At 34.7% G+C, this 20,572-nt stretch overlaps 1 protein-coding gene across 1 annotated transcript in view; it reads right to left on the bottom strand.

Annotated features, from left to right (window-relative positions):
* Window positions 1–6,932: 6,932 nt before the first annotated feature.
* LOC149413971 (uncharacterized) overlaps window positions 6,933–20,572 on the bottom strand; it is a 28,835-nt gene continuing 15,195 nt past the window's right edge. Inside the window, exons 6-8 of the mRNA XM_089643950.1 lie at window positions 14,242–14,388; window positions 13,665–14,153; window positions 6,933–6,943 (exon numbers count right to left, since the gene is read on the bottom strand). Coding sequence (XP_089500076.1) covers window positions 6,933–6,943; window positions 13,665–14,153; window positions 14,242–14,388 — 647 coding nt within the window. The remainder of the gene's footprint in view (window positions 6,944–13,664; window positions 14,154–14,241; window positions 14,389–20,572) is intronic.

Genomic DNA, 20,572 nt, shown 5'->3' with positions numbered 1-20,572 from the left:
GTATTCTAAAGGGATGTTAAGTTTAAAATTGTTGACTTTTTCCAAGTTTGGGCAATTACAGGAAAAAACAGGTGTTGAACAGGAGTGAATTATTATTTTTTTATTGTTAGTAGGTTGAGTAGCAGAGAACAGACTGAAAGTTTTAAATGTAAAAATTAAAAATTTATTTTTACAACTTGTGGAATAACTTTCAGTTATTAACAGTCGGGACTTATTTGATTTCTCCAGACAAATAATAGATACTGATTAGTACTGTATACACACAGACATAGGAATTAATAGACGAGAAGATAATGGCGAGGGGTAAAATCAACTGTTGAAGAACGAAGGGGGTGAAGCTGACTGTGATTCGTCAATAAATCAATCTGACAGTAAATAGGCATCTCGCATTATAATATCACCATTTACTTCTTAAAAGTAAAATCTGCTTTTGAATGAATAGACATTTTTACATGGGAGCGCAAATTACTCGCCACGTTATGAACTAATTTGCGAAGTCCAAATTCGGCAAAAAAATTCGGTTCTATTTTCAGAGTCGAATATTTAGTTTAAGTATTTAGTTAAGACACTTTTATAAATGTTCATAATTTACTTCCCAGCAACCAACCAGCTTTGTGTTTCGCGTCCAGACATGTTTCTACAACTGATACATATTATACGATGTGAATATGCTTAAAATAAAGTAAAATAATGCTTATATATGGAATGTAATACGACAATTGGGTTTATTCTCTTTTTCACATCTATTTTTACAAGTTTTCATAGCACAAGTCAACATTTTGCCGTGTTATTTCGTAAAATGAACCGATGATGCCTCGACCATAGTTCGCACAAGAATGATGACATCACGTTTTCAAAATTCACTTGAGGCCATACGCGAGCACAGCCGGCTCCAATGGAACCGGTATGGGGAGTGGGGATAATACGTTTTTAATCACTTAGGGCAGGTCTACTAATATTCATATGTCTATGTGTGTACATAAGTGGAATAGAGCAAAGTGGATGAGGTGCTTTTTTTATATTTTCATCCTTTCGGTTCTGGACATAGCGTTAGTGCAATTTGTATGATTGGCATTGAAGATAATCTAGGGTGAGATGATATTGCGTGGCAGCTATCTTGTATAACAAACTTTTTATTGGGCATAAATAAATTGATATTAAAACCATTTAACCCCCACCCTCCCTTGTCCCACCCCACCACACCCTCTCTGAAGCTCTGTACTCGTCTAATATGATTTCTCTCGCTTTATTTTAATATTATATTTTATACCCTATTAATGTTTGTACCTAGACTAGTTTTTTATAATGCTGTATTATAAGCCTAACAAAATCGTTAAAAACAAAATAACTTTTCATTTGATTAAACTTTCAAGCCAGAAAGTAAACGCTTTCTTTTATAATTATGTTCTATTTTATATAAATAATTTTGTAAATTCATAAAACTTCTGCTCCATAGTAAATATGTGTACGTTTCCCATTTTGGTTCAATATGTAGTGTATAGAATCCAAAACTTAAAATGCGAAAATAAAAATCATTTTCTGTTATTTATTTGTCCTTTACCTGATTTAGACCTGGTTTAGCAAAAAAATGTTGCTTTCGTGACGGCTTTGTATTCAAATTACAACAACACCTCGGTAACAAAATGAACGCTATTCATTGGTTTCGGTTACGAGTTTGAACGCTTGTACAAGGAGTTAAAACAGAGTTGGGTTGTTAAGTTCATCTCCATATTTGTGACGAACGCTATGAGGTGTCATTTTAAAATGAATTTAACTAGACAGGGCTAATCTAGTATAATACATCAATGCCTGGAACCCATAACCAATCTCCAAGATCTAAAAGCCCTAGTGATTACTTTCTCGCTACCCAACTGTCACATTGTAAGGACTCTGTAATCTCTGTATTCATTAAAACAAATGTACAAGTATTTATAACGAAGCGAAGCGAATATATCTCCTTTTTTAATATTGCGTTGATTCCTTAGCCTATCCGCAATATATTCGCTTTTTAATATAGCGTTGATTCCTTAGCCTATCCGTAATATATCCGCTTTTTTAATATTGCGTTGATTCCTTAGCCTATCCGTAATATATCCGCTTTTTTAATATTGCGTTGATTCCTTAGCCTATCCGTAATATATACGCTTTTTTAATATTGCGTTGATTCCTTAGCCTATCCGTAATATATCCGCTTTTTTAATATTGCGTTGATTCCTTAGCCTATCGTAATATACCCGCTTTTTTAATATTGCGTTGATTCCTTAGCCTATCCGTAATATATTCGCTTTTTTAATATTGCGTTGATTCCTTAGCCTATCCGTAATTTATCCGCTTTTTTAATATTGCGTTGATTCCTTAGCCTATCGTAATATACCCGCTTTTTTAATATTGCGTTGATTCCTTAGCCTATCGTAATATACCCGCTTTTTTAATATTGCGTTGATTCCTTAGCCTATCCGTAATTTATCCGCTTTTTTAATATTGCGTTGATTCCTTAGCCTATCGTAATATACCCGCTTTTTTAATATTGCGTTGATTCCTTAGCCTATCGTAATATACTCGCTTTTTTAATATTGCGTTGATTCCTTAGCCTATCCGTAATTTATCCGCTTTTTTAATATAGCGTTGATTCCTTATCCTATCTCTCTATATCTGCTATCCTAACCATAATTATTTTTACAAGCACTAAATTTTTATTGTGTCTGTTACTCCAGTTCATTGAACTCTATAAATTTTGCTTTGAATCAAGGCCTCATTTTCAAAATTGGAACTAATTGTTGAAAAAATTCTACCAAGCGATAAAGTAGGTAATTACCGATGACAGATATTTAAGAGAAAATTATTTTAATTTATTCTCTCTTCAAAATTGTAATTATAATATCCCGTGATTCTTCTCGGGTCTGCGCTAGGTAATAAAAATACTGGTTTCGGTTGTAAATCCGGTTCAATGAACTCTAGAACTTTTGCTTTGAATTTGATCTTCATTTTAAACATCTAAAATGTTTGTTGTCGACTTCGGACTAGCGATAAAGTACCTACCTGTAATATAATATTGTATCGTCGGAATTGATATGTCGAGAATTCAGACTAACCCCATTGATGTGTATTATATTATTATATTATAAACACAAGCAATTGCTTTTTATGGGAGAACATTGAAAAATAATAAATATTAATCATATCTTAATATCTTATCTTATTACTAGTGAAATATATATATATGTATATCACACATTGTAAATTTGTTTATTGAATAAATTGAATTTGTTTTTAAAAAAAAAAAAAAAAAAATTATATTTACTGTCCTTAATTTGATCTCCGTCGCGTCGGTCTAACGCCGAACAACCAGAAAGTACCACATTCGGTCCTCGCGCACTGCTACTCGCGCCGTAATATTGGAGCACGTTTCAACGAGATATTAGCACGCAATATGCGCCTGTATTGCTATCACGGGTCTGCGCTAGTATTGTATAAATATCGTTGGGAAGGAATCGAATCTATTGTCTTCCGACACTAAGGCAAATGCGCTAACCGCTGACCGGCAACAGTTTTACCAAAAAACCCAACAAATATATTTTTAGTCCTGTTTGTTATCAGTTTGTAACGTTTATTTGTCACCGCATGGCATTTATCTTACCGTATTCCTGGATTACAGCACTTACAAACCATTTGTGATTAAAGACTCAAATGATCCACCATAGCTTGCAGCAAAATCATAGGAATTAAAATGACAACGCGGAATATCAATTGAAATATAAATAATATGTGTATATTTAATTAAAATTTTAATACAAGAGCAAGGACTCACATTTAGTAAAAACAGGGGTGGTTGGCTGCTTGAAAGCACAAACGTAATATGAAAGTTAGCAACGACATTTACTTGTAAATTTTATTTACTAAATCATCATTAAAATAAGACATCACCAAATGAGTGCCAGTCTAGAATCTATTCTAAACAAATTTATAACATGGTGATATCTAAGAAGGCAACCAAATTATGTGTCTATTTCATTATGGATTGTTAAAACTGTCTCACGTGTGTGAATAATCTTCCGACAATCAAGCAGCTCGTTCCCAACTCCCATAAATGAACCACTCACTAGATCAATATCTTCGGGTTTTTAGTACTGAGCCCATGGGTCCTAATGTTTGCCATAGATAAAAGTCTGTAACTGAAAAATATACGTCACTACTACACATACTCACCATCGACTAGGATAGAAACTATAAAAAAGGCGTAACCATAGACAATATAATTCTCATTCGGAGCCAATCCCATTCACTAGCCTAAAATTTTGTTCTGAGATGAACAATCAACCTGTCGTAAAAATAAACTAAAATGACTTAAAATCCTTTAAATAAATGAAGAACATTTATAAGATTATCAAATATGAAATGTTTTTTTACGACAGTAACCAATTTTGATATTTCTCTGTTTTTAACAGAAAAATGAAAAACACAGAAGATTTTTGTATTTCGTAATAAATTCTAATCTATCAATCCGTATTGACCATTTGCGAAAAAGACTAGGGTACTCCTTAAAACTCGGAAACCGATGTCGAATCGATGTATTGTCCGTACATCCTTTCACATCGCACTTAACATTTTTTGACATTTTCATGTTTTGACAGCGGCCTATAAACATGCATGAAGTTCGCACTGGTTTGTGGAAAATATACGTCACAGATTCACAGCCATAGAGATTTACCGTGTCTTTTTTTCTGACCCACTTTTTTCTCGGAGTTATACCCCCCTGCCAACTCCTGACTTCTCTGGAACTCAAAGCGCAGAACAAATTTTGTATCACCGAGTGACTGCCGTAAACCACTGACAACGCGTGTCTAGAAGTCATACTATGGAAAAATATGTAAGCGGACGGTTCTTACCGCTACAAGTTAACAAATAAATGTTTTTTTTTAATCTTTGAATTTAAGATTAGCGACCCCCAAATTAAAATTTAAAATAGAATATTCAGAAAAAGATTCGGTCGCATCTAATTTATAAACCTATATTATAAACAAAGATCTACACATATTATGAAGTTAAAGCCCATTGTCCACGTAACCGCACGTCATACGCACGCTTTCGTCAATAAATGACGATTGGAAGACGAATGCTTGCATCTCGCGTAGAAACAATGAAATCTGTGTCCACGAAGCGGCAACGTCACGTCAGCCGCTCGTCATGCGTTTGTAATGCGGTGCGCGCGGCAACATGTCACTACTCGACCGACCGCATTTCAGTATTTTGTCTTTATATCAGTGGTCCAACAGTAGAGACTAAATTTTGGTACGAATGTTTAGTCATTCGGTAAAATGATTGAAATACAGAATCATCTTCTGATAACTCTCTGGCAGCAACAAACAATCTACAATTTATATTTCTTTCGATGTATGGAAGAATCCAGTACTTTCTTCGCATGTTTCGTCGTCTTATAATAAAATTGTATGCGATAATCACTTCATCATCATCACTTGAAATTTTCACAACAAAAGCCGTGCTTTCTCGATGCTAGTTGAAAGAAAACTGAGACGTTTTGTAACTTGACTGAATATTGCATGAAGCAGCGTGGACACAACAAGTATGCAAAACACGCTTATCGTCATTTTTAGGTTACATGCATTCTACAAAAGACGATTGTGTGGACAATGGGCCTTTTCAAAACAATTGTTTTGCCAAAGATACTAATAGATTTATTGTTGAAGTCTGGTCGTGTGGAATCTGTAAGAGTGCGCTTGTATTGGCCAAATTGTTGTTGGAATTTTCAAAATATATTAAAATTGTTATATCCGTACGTACCTGAAACATCAACAGGTTGTTGAACGACACAAATTCTAAAAATCAACTCGTTCAAGGAAAGTTTTTTTGCTATACCTAATAATATTTAAAAAAAAAACTTATTTTGATTTGACTGAGAATTGTATCTTCCTTCTCAGGGACTGGAGTCAACTGCGCTAATAACCTCGCCAAATGCCAATCGGGTAGGACCGATATTTATTTCGTGTATTAAATGCTGTAATGTCATCTAATTTCAGAAAAATGCGTTTGTGTGTTCGCCACCAAAAGTTGATAAAGTGCATTTTCATCAACAACGAGTCTATCTGACGAGTTTCAGCTCGATTAGATGTTAGGAAGTGGGTTTATGTGCGTTTCCAAGATTTGCTTCAAATTCAATGAATTTGATTCATTCCGAATATAAATATTCAAATAGATGTGTTAAAAAATAATATTACTGTTATTATTATTCTTATTGCCTTCCTGTTATTCTTATCGCACTGACTTCCTGTTATTCTTATCTCATTGACTTCCTGTTATTCTTATCGCATTGCCTTCCTGTTATTCTTATCGCATTGCCTTCCTGTTATTGTAATTTGGCCAGTTATTATACTGTCAATATGATTTTACTAAATATAATAATAATAAAGAATAATGCTGGGCAATCAGGGCCGCCGCTAGCCGCTTGAACGCCCGTGTATATATCCGTCAATGCCGCCCCCACCCCCCATCCGTACTCTACTTACCAACTTTACGAGTTTTCATCAAAAATAATTTAAAGCTGTTTCAAAAGATATCTCCATATTTCTGTGCCACTTGAATAGTGTTTCTTTGAGACAGTTTTCTCCGAAAAAGCAATTCAGAAGTTAGGAGGGGTTTGGTGAGGTGGGGGGAGGGCTAATAAGTGTTCACCCAAAACTCAAATTTGGTACATTGATATGGCAACATTTCGGTATCTACCGAAAAGAAATCTTCTCTATTTCCAATTTCAACGATAATTATGGAAAAATTGTTTGCTAAACAGTGCATGCAATAAATCCAATGAGAATTGTAATTCTGGAATGATTAATGATAACCATTTAGAACATTCCGAGTTCACTGTATTTTCCGCCCCCTGAAAGTGCCGCCCGTGTGCAGTGCATGCCCTGTTCGCAAGCTTACGGCGGACCTGTGGGCAAAAAAGTAAATTAAATCGTAATCTTTAAATAAGTAGGTTAGGTACATCATTAATTGATGAATATTTAATCAAATTTTACTGTCGTATTGTTGTACTGAGTTTTATACATTAGTTAAGCGTTTTGTTTTATAGAGTTTTTTTGCAGAAAATCAACACAATTTCTCTAATTTAGATAATATAAAATACAAAACCCATTTTAAGGTTATAAATACATATTGATTTAACTGGTAGAAGAACCAGTAATAAATGACACGATTAAGTGAATCAAGTGCCACCCAATCACCCAATGCCAAGGTAAATACTATTATACCCGAAATTAAAACACACAATTCAGATTGCCTACATGTTGGTATCCCTGCGTTGTGTACATGTGAAAATATTGAACTGGTTAAAAAATATGTTTATTTAGGTGTTATTATTGATTGTTTTTTCAAATGGGATTTACAGATAAATAAAGTCTGTGAACGACTGAGATCTATTATTAGTAGATTATATAAATTAAAATTTTATGTTCCAATATGCACAGTTCGAATAATTTATTTTTCACTAGCTGAATCTATCATAAGGTATGGAATTACAGCTTGGGGATTTTCCTCTAAAACAAATATAAATCATGTTCAAGCAGTTCAAAATTCTCTTGTTAAATTATTAGCTCATAAAAGTTTATATGAACAAAGGCATAATGTTCCACACCTTTATCAAAATCTGAAAATCCTCTCGGTAAGAGCAATTATGTGGTATAAAATAATTTTTCAGCACATAAATAGCCCTATGTACATAAATAGACTGGAACACACTTACAATACTCAATTTACATTAAATGAAGGACTAATCGTACCAAAGCATGTAAACAAATATGGAAAAAGAACGCTAGACTACATGATACCAAATTGTTTAAATATGTTACCTGCAGAAATCAAAAAATGTACAAATATAAAAAGAAATTTTTTGTTGAAAAATTGGCTAGCTGAAAGAAATAGTTTGTACTAGACTCTAATACAAACTATTTCTAACTGCATACGCTTTAATTGTTTTTTGTTTTTATTTTTATTGTATTACACCTCTCATGATATGAATGTATACATTTGATATAATCTGTTTAAGTTAAAAGCACCCAATGACAAACTACTTTAAAGTAGTTTATTGGGACTTTTTGATTTTTGTATATTATTTTTGATATTTAATAAAAAAAAAATAAAAAAAAAAGTATGTAGTTATTCGATTCAGGTCATGTCAAAAGTGGAGATAACAGAAGACGCAGTATGTTGGATGAGACAATGTATAAAAATTCATATATTCAGTGTTTATTTTTTGGGTTAGTTTGTGTGCCTTTAGATACTGACTGATCATTTTATATATAAATATTAATAACAATCTGATTTGACTTTCATGTTTGTCTACGTTGTTTACAATTTCAACAGGGAGTAGATTTGTTTTGTATGCAGCTCCCGAGCTGACTCTACAGCGTATTGGAGATTTGATTATTTCAATGTGGAACAGTTAGTTTTGTTTTGTTACTTTAAATTGTCATGATGTTATGATGAGAATATTTTATTCTTAGTCCTCGTATGAGTGAAAACGTGTGTTATTAAACTTGGCTTGCGTGAGTATGAATAATTACAGTAATAACATGAGAACGGTTTTTGCTCAGTCTGAGTACGAATGTGACATTAAGGCTTAAAGAAGAAACTTACGCTAAGGATTTGGGAAGAAACTAACACAAAATATCCTAATATTACTTTGCATGCCAGAAAATTATTATTACTCTTTCCATCAACTTATTTGGTGGAATGTGGTTTTAGCGCCATAAGCGATTTACTCATTAAACAACGAAATCGATTGAATATGGCTCATAGGGGGTGGAGAAGCAGTAGACTTAAAATTAGTTAACTTAAAATTTGAAAATTAAAATTAAAAATAGTGGACAGGATAGACATCTCTGGTCAGTTATTGTATAGATTTCGCTCTGCAGGTAAGTGACAATGAAATTTAGTCACCGGTGCATTAAGGAGCTGGATTCATCTGAATTATGTTGTTTGACAAAAGAGGGCACCACTATTCCTGTATGGTCGATTTACGACTAAAAGATTTAAATATTTTTGTCACAAGAAAATGACAGTACTTTTTGAATAAAAATGTGTTATACTTCTACTATAATTTCATGGTGCGAATGCAAGTTTTATTGTGCTGATTGCCGTCCGCTGCCGAATTCGGAGACTAAGCAATTGCTGCTAATCTCAATTCGATTGATATATTCGGTGAGTTCTCTGTTTTATGTATTTGGTGACTGGATAATAATTTGTTACGCTGCCTGCAGAATGAATTTTGTAATCAACCCTTTTTTCATAGAGAATTAATTATTCTCTGATGGTCTGTGTGGTTTACAGACCAGATCATCACAAGGTATGTTAAAATTAATAAGGGACAGAAGTTCGGTACGGACGATGTTATTGTTTAAAATTCTGTAAATAAGTAATGAGTCAGCTACTACTTGTCTTCGCTGCAAAGTTTCAAATGTAGGTACGTTCAGAGTTATAGTTGAAATTGGAAGTAATATATTTTGTAATTTATTTGGATACGTTTTATACTATCTACGTAAAGTTTATATTGTGGATTCCCAATTGGCAATGCATATTTCAGTGTACTTCTGACTAATGCGAAATATAACATTACGATTGTACGCGCGTTATTGAATACTTTACTTACAAGTAGCACGAAACCAAGCATTTTATACGACCTATTAACGATTGAGTCAATGTGCTTATTAAATATAAGTTTGCTATCAAGGTAAACGCCGAGGAAACGAAACACATTCCCTTTTAGAGATGACAGGTTCATTGTTGAGCGAATAGGAGTACCTACTTAATAACATGTTTATTTCTAGTGAATGTCACAGTGTGACATTTAGAAACATTGATATCTAGACAGTTAACTTTGCAATACTTGCAAAGCCTATCTATGTCACTTTGTAACGCTTCGCAGTCAGAAAGAGAACGAATACCTTTGAATATTTTCATGACATCGGTATAAAGTTCATATTTGGAATTTTGAAAACATGATCCAATGTCGAATATTAGCGGCCCTAGGTGGGACCCTTGGGGGACACCAGATTTTACCTCGATAGATTTTGAGAAGACACCGTTGACTAAGATTACCTGATTACGGTTACTAAAGTTAGATTTAATCCATCTAAACAGGTCACCGTGTATACCAAGTAGGACGAGCTTTTTCAAAAGAATTGAGTGTTTTACGCGATCGAAAGCCTAAGAGAAGTCTGTATACATAGTATCAACCTGCTCTTTGTCATCCATCTTGCTATGCAAGAAGTTAATGAAAAGGGCCAGGTTGGATGTCGTAGACCGACCTCTCATGGATCCGTGCTGATTCGGTGTAATTATTGTGGAAATAGCCGAGTATAATTGATCAAAGACATTTTTTTCTAGAAATTTGCTTGTGTGTTTCAAAGGTTAGTCCTAGATATTTGATATTGATTGCCTTTTCTAAGCATGGGCAGTCACAATTCCGGTCAAGGAGAGAAGTTTTACAGACTTTTTTATTGTAATATAAATTTTTGGCTTTCCTAATGATTTGTGTTTTGTATCTGTTTTTTTTGTATCTTTTGTAAAAATTGTGAAGTATGATACAGTATGGATTTGTGGCACATTTTTGTTTATGGAGTTGCGTTTATGAATGAAATATCAATGGTTTAAGAGGAACGGCAGCGCGGATCTTTCCATACGAATTTAAATTTGGATTGACGGCTAAAATACCAAATGAAACGGATTTTTCTTTTTTTTATCAAAAGGTGTGGCATGTAGAATGTACGGAATAGATGTACGATTTTCAATTTTTGCTTTAAATTATAAAATATAGCCCGAAAATATGACGATTTTTGGAGTCAACTTTGATAATTATTTGTGACTTAATGAAAGCCACTTTTGAAAAAAATCTTTTTATTCCTGTCTGAAGAATGTGATGAATTATTAAAAAAAAATCTTCAAAAAAGAATTGTGTTAACATAAAAACCCAAATTTAGTTCGACGAAAAAATTAATTGAATTTTACATTCAATTGCGTATGGGGTGTCTAAGCCGCGGGCCGTGGACCGGGTCAGGGGGTCGGTAACAGAATCATTGTACAAGGGTGTACCTGTGTGTGTGTGTGACATTCGCAGTTGTTATTGTTAGAGCGAATATGACGAATTTGTTGCACTTGTTTATGGATAAAATTATTTTTAACTCAATACCCAGTTTTCAACCGCAAAATAATTTATTTTATTCAACATGGGCAAGTAATGCTTTTTTGAACACTTTAAACAATGATAATTAATAATATGATGAATTAATCAAACGTTTATTAGAATACATACGTTATTGACTGTTATAAAATGTTCAGTGTGTTTTAGGTCGAAAGTGGATACTACTAACTGTTCTACTGTTTGTATATTTTTTAACATGTGTACGTACACTCGGATTACGTAGATTATAATATAATGTGCTTGTTACCATATTACTTACATAGTGCTGCAATTTTCATGGTTATTTTTATTTATTCTGTTTAAATAATATCCAAAATTGTCCAAAGAAGTGAAGTTAGAAGTCCACAATGGAGTGCTGGTACCTACCCTGATGTATGGAAGTGAGGCATAGAACTGACAGAGAAAGGATGAAAGTAGATTGAATGCTGTTGAAATGAGATCCCTGAAGCGTATGTGTGGTAAAACCATATATGATCGTGTGAGGAATGTGAGTAAGATCAAGAAAGGGACGCTTAGATGGTTTGGGCATGTAGAGCGAATGAGCGAAGAAAGGAGCGTAAGGAGAATATACGATGCAAACGTGAATGGTAGCAGAAGTCGGGGACGCCCGAGAAAGACATGGCCCGATCAAGTGAATCAGATACTTGAGCCGGGCCATGTCAAGAGTTAGAACAATAGAAGAGTATGTATGAGACGATGTATGAATGTGAATGAGGCAAGAAGTGTGTGGTGTGACCGAGTTGTTTAGCGGTCCGTCCTCTCTGCCTACCCCTGCGGGGAAACGGCGTGTTGGTTAGTTAGTTAGTTAGTTAAATAATACCCAGCTTACATAACATTTGCAGCAGGCCTTGCGAATATAAAATATTACCACTGTATACATTTTTTTTGTCCGAATGTTGTTTTTGTTTGTTGAAAATGCCTTTGATTGTAACATCTGGTGATTTTGAGTGTTTGGAAAGTCATTCAATTATTTATTGTTATCAATTGGCAGAACTACATTTTGTGTTTGTAAATTTTACATACATATTAAATTATCATTTTTTAATTTATAAAAACAGTTACAAACTATAGACAGCCGAAATTGTTTATAAAATATAATAAAATAACAATTATAAAAAATAATTTTAAAAAATTTAATCAGAATATTTTATTTTTGCGAAAGTGCCTATTTAAGTATGGTTTTAGAATAGAGTTTTGTTTCATTTTTTTTTATGTAAATTTTTTGACAAATTGGAACAGTTATAAAATAAAGGGAAATAAAAGAAATGTAAACAAATATTCCACACGGATTTTTATTTCCCTAATTTTAGAAAGAAATTTCCCTAGAAATTCCAACAATGCTGTCAAAGTCAATTATTATGTATCTTCCTTACGGAGAATCGTATGATATTATCTCCATATATAGTTAGTAATAACATAGATCATTGTAGAAATATATTATATATTTGTACAGCGCCTTGAGGTGAGGTGATTTCGGTACAACAATATATTTCTCCGCTAATTTGAATGAAATAAACAGAAGGGTGAGTCTTTTTGTATTGTTTAATTTTTAGTTTAATGCTCACCACTCTTTTAAATACAAGCGCCTGGTTATAAACAAGAGAAACATTAATAAAATCAAAAGCGGTGAACATTTATTTTACGAATTGCTTTAGTACATATAAATGATTATACTCTGTAAACTGATAAATTATTTAATAAAAAAATATTGCGTATGAATATAAATAAGTAATTAGATTTAATATTGGAAAGCAATATCTAGCAAAAAGCTTATATAAACCAAATAAATTATTTAACGTTACCTACGAACACTTAGGTTATAATAAGCGTTGCGTTCCACAAAATAACAAAGTGCATATCAATACAATTCACAAATATTTACAACGTAGACAAACACGAATGTCAAATCAGATTATTATATAATATTAATATTTGGCTAATTTATATAGCGCCCTTTTTGTGAGAATTCACCTCAATTATAAGGATCGTAAATGATGAAGGATCATGTGACGTTTTAAAAGTTCCTTTCGAGAACAAGAATAGCTGCAGAAAGAACATGAATAAGGTTTTTCTCCAGTATGAGTAAGCATGTGACGTTTTAAAGTTCCCTTTCGAGAACAAAAATAGCTGCAGAAGGAACATGAATAAGGTTTTTCTTCAGAATGGGTAAGCTTGTGACGTTTTAAAGTTCCCTGTCGAGAACAAGAATAGCTGCACAAGACACAAGGATAAGGTTTATCTGCAGTATGGGTAAGCAGGTGATATTTTAAAGTTACCTTTAGAGAACATGAATAGCTGCAGAAGGAACATGAATAAGGTTTTTCTCCTGTATGTGTAAGCTGGTGGCGTTTTAAATTTGTCTTCTGTGAACATGAATAGCTGCATAACGAACATGAATAAGGTTTTTCTCCAGTATGGGTAAGCATGTGCAATTTTAAACTTTCCTTTCGCGAACACGAAAAGTCGCAGAAGGAACAAGAAAAAGGTTTTTCTCCAGTATGGGTAAGAATGTGAAATTTTAATTGTGCCCTTTGAGAACACGAATAACTACACAAGGAACATGTATAAGGTTTAACTTCAGAATGGATGCGCAAGTGCTGTGTTAACAATGACTTGCTGTGGCCGAAGTAGTTACAATGCGAACATGAATAAGGTTTTTCTCCAGTATGGGTAAGCATGTGACCTTTTAAATTTCCCTTTCGAGAACACGAAAAGCCGCAGAAGGAACAAGAAAAAGGTTTTTCTCCAGAATGGGTAAGAATGTGACTTTTTAAATTTCCCTTTTGAGAACACGAAAAACTACAGAAGGAACATGTATAAGGTTTCTCTCCAGAATGGATGCGCAAGTGCTGTGTTAACAATGACTTGCTGTGGCCGAAGTAGTTACAATGCGAACATGAATAAGGTTTTCCTCCTGGATGCGTCTTCAGGTCCGATATTAAGTCTGCAAAGATAAAGCTCGATGAGTATGTATCTACAATGAAACTAGAAAAGTGAAAAGAAAAATTCAGACAAACCAAAACTTATTTTACCTGCAGACTGGGTAATACTTTCAGAATTCTTTAAGCATTCATTTTTAACATCCAGCAGGTCTATGTCTATTTCCGTATAAGGAATCCCACCTTCGTCTTCTTCTCTGTGTCCTTCCTGGATCGGAACAGTCTCCAAATTAATGCTACCTGGAATAACAATACAATGATATGTAAAGACCTGTTGAATGTTAAGCTGTTTGCAGTAACATAGACTTTGCGGGTACAAATTTCAAAGGCACTAAATACAATATATTTTATTAAAAAGACAAATTCACTTTTTCATATTAAATAATTCAACCTTAAATTTATTTGACTTTAAAGAATAAATAATTCTATCACCCCATCACCAAGTGATTACTAGTAAGAAGAACTTTATTTTATTTTTATTTTTAATGTTTTTTCATTAAGTTATAAAAAAATTACATTTTTATATCTAGCATAACCTTGTAACTTATTTCTTTTACATTAAGGAAACTTTACAATACATCTAAAACAACGATACCATAAACGAATGCATTAAAGATACTATTGAAAAATCACGACGGAATGGGAAATAAGAAAAGAAAATTTGTAATTATTTTCACTTATAAACAGATGAGCCGAGATGGCCGCTGTAAGAACATCTTTAGCGATTGTGTTCTATTCTTGAGAATGACTAGTTTTTTTTAATGTAAATCGAATAATTATTTAATAATACTATCACATATCTTGGCTTAATAATGGATTAAAATCTAAAATGGAACAATAATGTTACTGTATTAACAAACAAAATAAGAAAGCTAGCCTACATCTTCAAGACTCAAGAAATATATTGGACATAGTTACATTAAAAACTGTATACCACGCGCTTATTCAAACAATGCTTTCATATAATGTTGTCTGTTGGGGTTCTTCACACAAGACTACCCTAGAGCTTTCAAATGTAGCACAAAAATTAATTTAAAAAATATATTCCTCACAGTTATTATACAATGAAAGAAAACGTATGTCGGTAAGGCAGTTGTAAATAATAAAGGCTCTCTGCTAATTTTTTAACAACATTGATTCTGCCAAAAGATCACAAAAAAGTGCGCAACACTAGATTGGGTTCTTCTTTAATGTATCAGCCGGTGAATAACAGAACATTCTTTGGACAAAGGAAGATTTCTTATAGAGCTCCGTTGCTTTATAATATGCACAGTAAAAATATAAAAAAGTATAGGTTCGTTAAATCTACCCAAGAAAATGGTCATCGTAGCTGAAAGTTGTGATTTTGGTCAATGGTCATCGTAGCTGAGAGTTGTGATTTTGGATTACCCTTATCGTAGCTTCTGTCATTCGGTCATTATACCTTAGAAAGACCATATTCGATATAATCCATCTATGTATGTATTATGTACATTACTTATTTGATTAAATATAATTGTAATGGTAATGTGCTCATCTCGGCACAGGAATTCCACAGTGAGATGAGCAGCGGAGGGACAAAAAAAATCCGATATCACAGTTATAAGTCATGATACAAATGTATTATATCACACAAATACACTTCACATACCTATCTTGTAATCTCAAATTATTCTTGGAATGGAGAACGTTTAGAAGAGATACTTTATTTTAGTGGTAAAATATGGCGAGGCAACCGCTTGAGGAACTAGGAATTGTTTGCGGGCATTAAAAGTTCACGTTTTCTTAGTTCGACAGTTTCCTGCAAAGCAATATCATAAAGGTAAAATAAAGTACCGCTGGACGACGAGAGGGGAAGGAGAAAACAAGCAGCTGTCCTGACTGCAACTCCTTTGTGATAATATACTTAATGCAACTTACTAGTTGGCTGATCACTCTCAGCATACTGCAAACATTCCTTCTTTAAATCTGGAAGGTGGATTTCTATATCCATATACGGCATTTCACCAGCGCCTACTTCCTGGTATCCTGGTTCCGTCTTGATGGAAAAATTCTCTGGGTTGGGAAGGTCCATGGCAATGCTGTTATGTGATGGTAATTTGTTATTTAATAAACATGAATTAATTAGTATAACAAGGCCCTTATAATAAGGGAGCTTGAACCCACTGATTGCGTATTCGAAGAATCCGACATTTAAAAACTTATTTGTGAAACATTAATGCCGATGGCCAAGTCATCAATAATCAAATCCACCTAAATAGGAACCCAATACTTAGGTAGTTCCCTATTGACAAAGACCACTATCTTCCCAACCCCCTACCTACTCCTATAACCTCTGCCACTGGAACTCAGCACAATTCCATGTAACCCATATAAGCATACTATATTAATCACACACGTTTTAATGTTAGATTTTAAAGTTAAATACAGTAATATAAATCCTTGGCATTCAGTATATAGATGAAAGTGGTGTTTACTAAGTTATTGTTTTATTTAAAATTATAATATGCATAACGAAGTATCTGCTTATATTAAGAAACCCAAACCTAAAAAATGATTTTAGGTCAGGCTCGATTAGGTTAGGTTACGTTAGGTTATAGGTAAGATTACGGGTCGCCATTTCGTCAGTTTCTACTCTGGAGTACACATGCAACATGACTCCCACTTCAAAAAGCAAAATTTGGCGCCCGCTCTTGACCCATTGTTAACTATAAGCATGAAAAGAAAGAACGAACTTCGGCACAAAAATGGCTCATAAAATAGAATTAATTCGTTCCATTAGCAACTCCTGCGATGCTACTTCAATAATAAAAATATATATTTTTACGGTTTCATTCGCTACATCCTTTTAAATACATTTGAACTGATCCAAAAAGAAAACAAGAACTTCGTTCCTGGCATCTGTATCAGAGTACATCTTGCTTGAAGTATACCCAAAGCTAGTTAAATCATTATACATATAATGTCAAAAAATCCATCCAAATTTCACGTCCATTAGTCATGCCTGACATTTTATTCATTTCTATTCATTCAATGTACTCTTAAACAATTACGCACAGTGGCTCCCTAGGCCGACTGAGAAAGGTTGATTCAACCACGATACAGATGATCCAACTTGGTTTAACGTTTGTGTGATTGGATGTTCTAACCGTTCAACTTAATATCCACGCCACATGTCATATAAAACGCATCTCTACATGGTTCAACATTAGGTTAAACTCAACCAGATTGATACAACAGTTACATATAACGTAAAAGGGTACTCACAGGTAGCTTTTTAATAATCACGTGGAAATGCACATTTGATATTTACAACACATCAAGCTGTAAAGCGTCTCGTACATTTGACAGATAGGCCATAGATATTTGTGTTAAATTAGATGCTCAGTTTACTACATTTGCGTTACTGTAGGTAGTAGGTACTGGAGTAGTTGTTTTTATGGTGATCTTGGCCATACATAGTTGACATTATTTTTATAAATAAATACAGCGAATTACTTATGTAACATACTTTGTCTATTTTCCCCCTCCCCCTCCCCAAACCGTAAAAAATCTGCCTGTTTCCGCAGCTTCTGCTCCTGCTGAAATTCAATTCAATTCAATCGAGTAATCACTCAATTCTTTTTATGTTTCGAACAAAATTTTTCAATCGTGTAAATGTTTCGATCCTGCCCATAGCAACTGTAAATATTATGGCAATAATTTGGTTCGCAATAAAACAACGTGCTTGGCTACGCTGACAAAAAACGGAGGAAGTTTATTACATACCATAGACTCTCTTCGCCTTGTCTTAGGAGCCATGAAATCTTCCCCAATCAACGCAATGCAAGAAGAATGCTGCGAACCTCCTTTACATTTAGAAAGTCGATGCCTAGCAGAAAAATATGTTTCCAAACTACGCTCAATAACATCCCATCCCTTGATTCATAAACTTCAATGCTTAAAGTATGAGGTTAATTGGAATCCCTTCTGGAAAAATCATTCTTATTTATTAAAAATCGTTACCAACCTGTTGAACTTCCCTGAACTTCTTTCGTTAATATGTTTCCATGTACCTAGTCGATCAGTTCGTTTCAAATTACCCTATAATTGCAACAATACAGGATCTAACACTGAACTCAATTCCATAATGAATCGCCTACATGTACTTGGAAATAAATATGTTTTGGATGAACCTATAAACATTGCTAGTTTAACCTTATACAAACACTACTTAATTAAAACTGTCTATTAGCGCTTCTCAGATTGACTATAATCAAATACAGTTTTAAAGTATTAATTTCTTAACTCTCTTTACATAATGTCCGGGATATATAATATGTTGAATTGTATTTATAATAACCTACTCATTGTACTTTGTTATGTTGATACTACTATTTCTATTGTTCTCTTTATGTATTTATGTTTATATATTTTTTTATTATTTATGTATATTCTGTATTCATATGTAAAACAATTTTTATTCGTTTGTAAAAGCCGCTATAATCGGAGTTAATAAATAAATAAATAAAAACAAATTCTCCTCCCATTCTCTATGATTGCTACAATTCTCTTCTGGGTTTATCTTCACACGCCTCAATGAATCTCTTTCCTTATACTTATGTCCCTATGAAAACTATACTTTCTATCCCAAGGTCAATCAGTTTACAGAAATAAATAAACATTCAAAACTCACCACATTCAAATAATGCAGAATTTAAAACAAATATTAAAAAAAACTTGCCCAATTGTATAATTTTATGTCTATGTGTTGTTAAGTGCAATGTTCCTCCTATGTTTGTGACTTAAGTTGTAACCTCGGTTGTCGAGCAAAGTAAATATAAATCACGTTAATCGAGATCTCCTGGTCAGTGGTACAATTTGTGATATTCTCTTCTCGAAGTAACCTTTCTGAATAATCCGTGGTCTCCGGCCTGTGTCCGTTGATTTTTTCTTAAGCTAGTGGTACCTACCGTCAGGTGGAATACCCACAAACCCTAACACGCTGGTGGTACCTACCGTTGGGTGGCATACCTACATACCCTAACTAGCTAGTGTTACCTACCGTTGGGTGGCATACCTACATACCCTAACTAGGTAGTGGTACCTACCTTCGGGTGGCATACCTTCATACCCCAACTAGCTAGTGGTACCTACCTTCGGGTGGCATACCTTCATACCCCAACTAGCTAGTGGTACCTACCTTCGGGTGGCATTCCTTCATACCCCAACTAGCTAGTGGTACCTACCTTCGGGTGGCATTCCTTCATACCCCAACTAGCTAGTGGTACCTACCTTCGGGTGGCATTCCTTCATACCCCAACTAGCTAGTGGTACCTACCTTCGGGTGGCATACCTTCATACCCCAACTAGCTAGTGGTACCTACCTTCGGGTGGCATTCCTTCATACCCCAACTAGCTAGTGGTACCTACCTTCGGGTGGCATACCTTCATACCCCAACTAGCTAGTGGTACCTACCTTCGGGTGGCATTCCTTCATACCCCAACTAGCTAGTGGTACCTACCGTCGGGTGGCATAACTTCATACCCCAACTAGCTAGTGGTACCTACCTTCGGGTGGCATACCTTCATACCCCAACTAGCTAGTGGTACCTACCGTCGGGTGGCATAACTTCATACCCTGATTAGCCAGTGGCACCTACCTTCGGGTGGCATACCTACATACCCTAAGTAGCTAGTGGTACCTACCGTCAGGTGGCATACCTTCATACCCTAACTAGCTAGTGGTACCTACCTTCGGATGGCATAGCTTCACACCCTATGTAGCTAGTGGTACCTTACTTCGAGTGGCATACCTACATACCCTAACTAGCTAGTGGTACCTACCGTTGGGTGGCATACCTTCATACCCTAACTAGCTAGTAGTACCCTCCTTCGGGTGGCATAGCTACACACCCTAAAAAGCTAGTGGTACCTAACGTCGGGTGGCATACCTTCATACCCTAACTAGCTAGTGGTATCTACCTTCGGGTGGCATACCTACTTACCCTAACTAGCTAGAGGAACCTACCGTCGGGTGGCCTACCTTCATACCCTAACTAGCTAGTGGTACCTAACGTCGGGTGGCATACCTTCATACCCTGATTGGCCAGTGGCACCTACCTTCGGGTGGCATACCTACATACCCTAAGTAGCTAGTGGTACCTACCGTCAGGTGGCATACCTTCATACCCTAACTAGCTAGTGGTACCTACCTTCGGATGGCATAGCTTCACACCCTATGTAGCTAGTGGTACCAAACTTCGAGTGGCATACCTACATACCCTAACTAGCTAGTGGTACCTACCGTTGGGTGGCATACCTTCATACCCTAACTAGCTAGTGGTACCCTCCTTCGGGTGGCATAGCTACACACCCTATGTAGCTAGTGGTACCTACCTTCGAGTGGCATACCTACATACCCTAACTAGCTATTGGTACCTACCGTTGGGTGGCATACCTTCAT

This window comes from Hesperophylax consimilis, chromosome 20 (assembly GCF_061612785.1).
Source record: "Hesperophylax consimilis isolate HC1 chromosome 20, BYU_Hcon_1.0, whole genome shotgun sequence".
Classification (NCBI taxonomy): Eukaryota; Metazoa; Arthropoda; class Insecta; order Trichoptera; family Limnephilidae; genus Hesperophylax; species Hesperophylax consimilis.
Note: the sequence above shows the minus strand (reverse complement) of the source record. Positions and strands in the feature narration are given on the sequence as shown.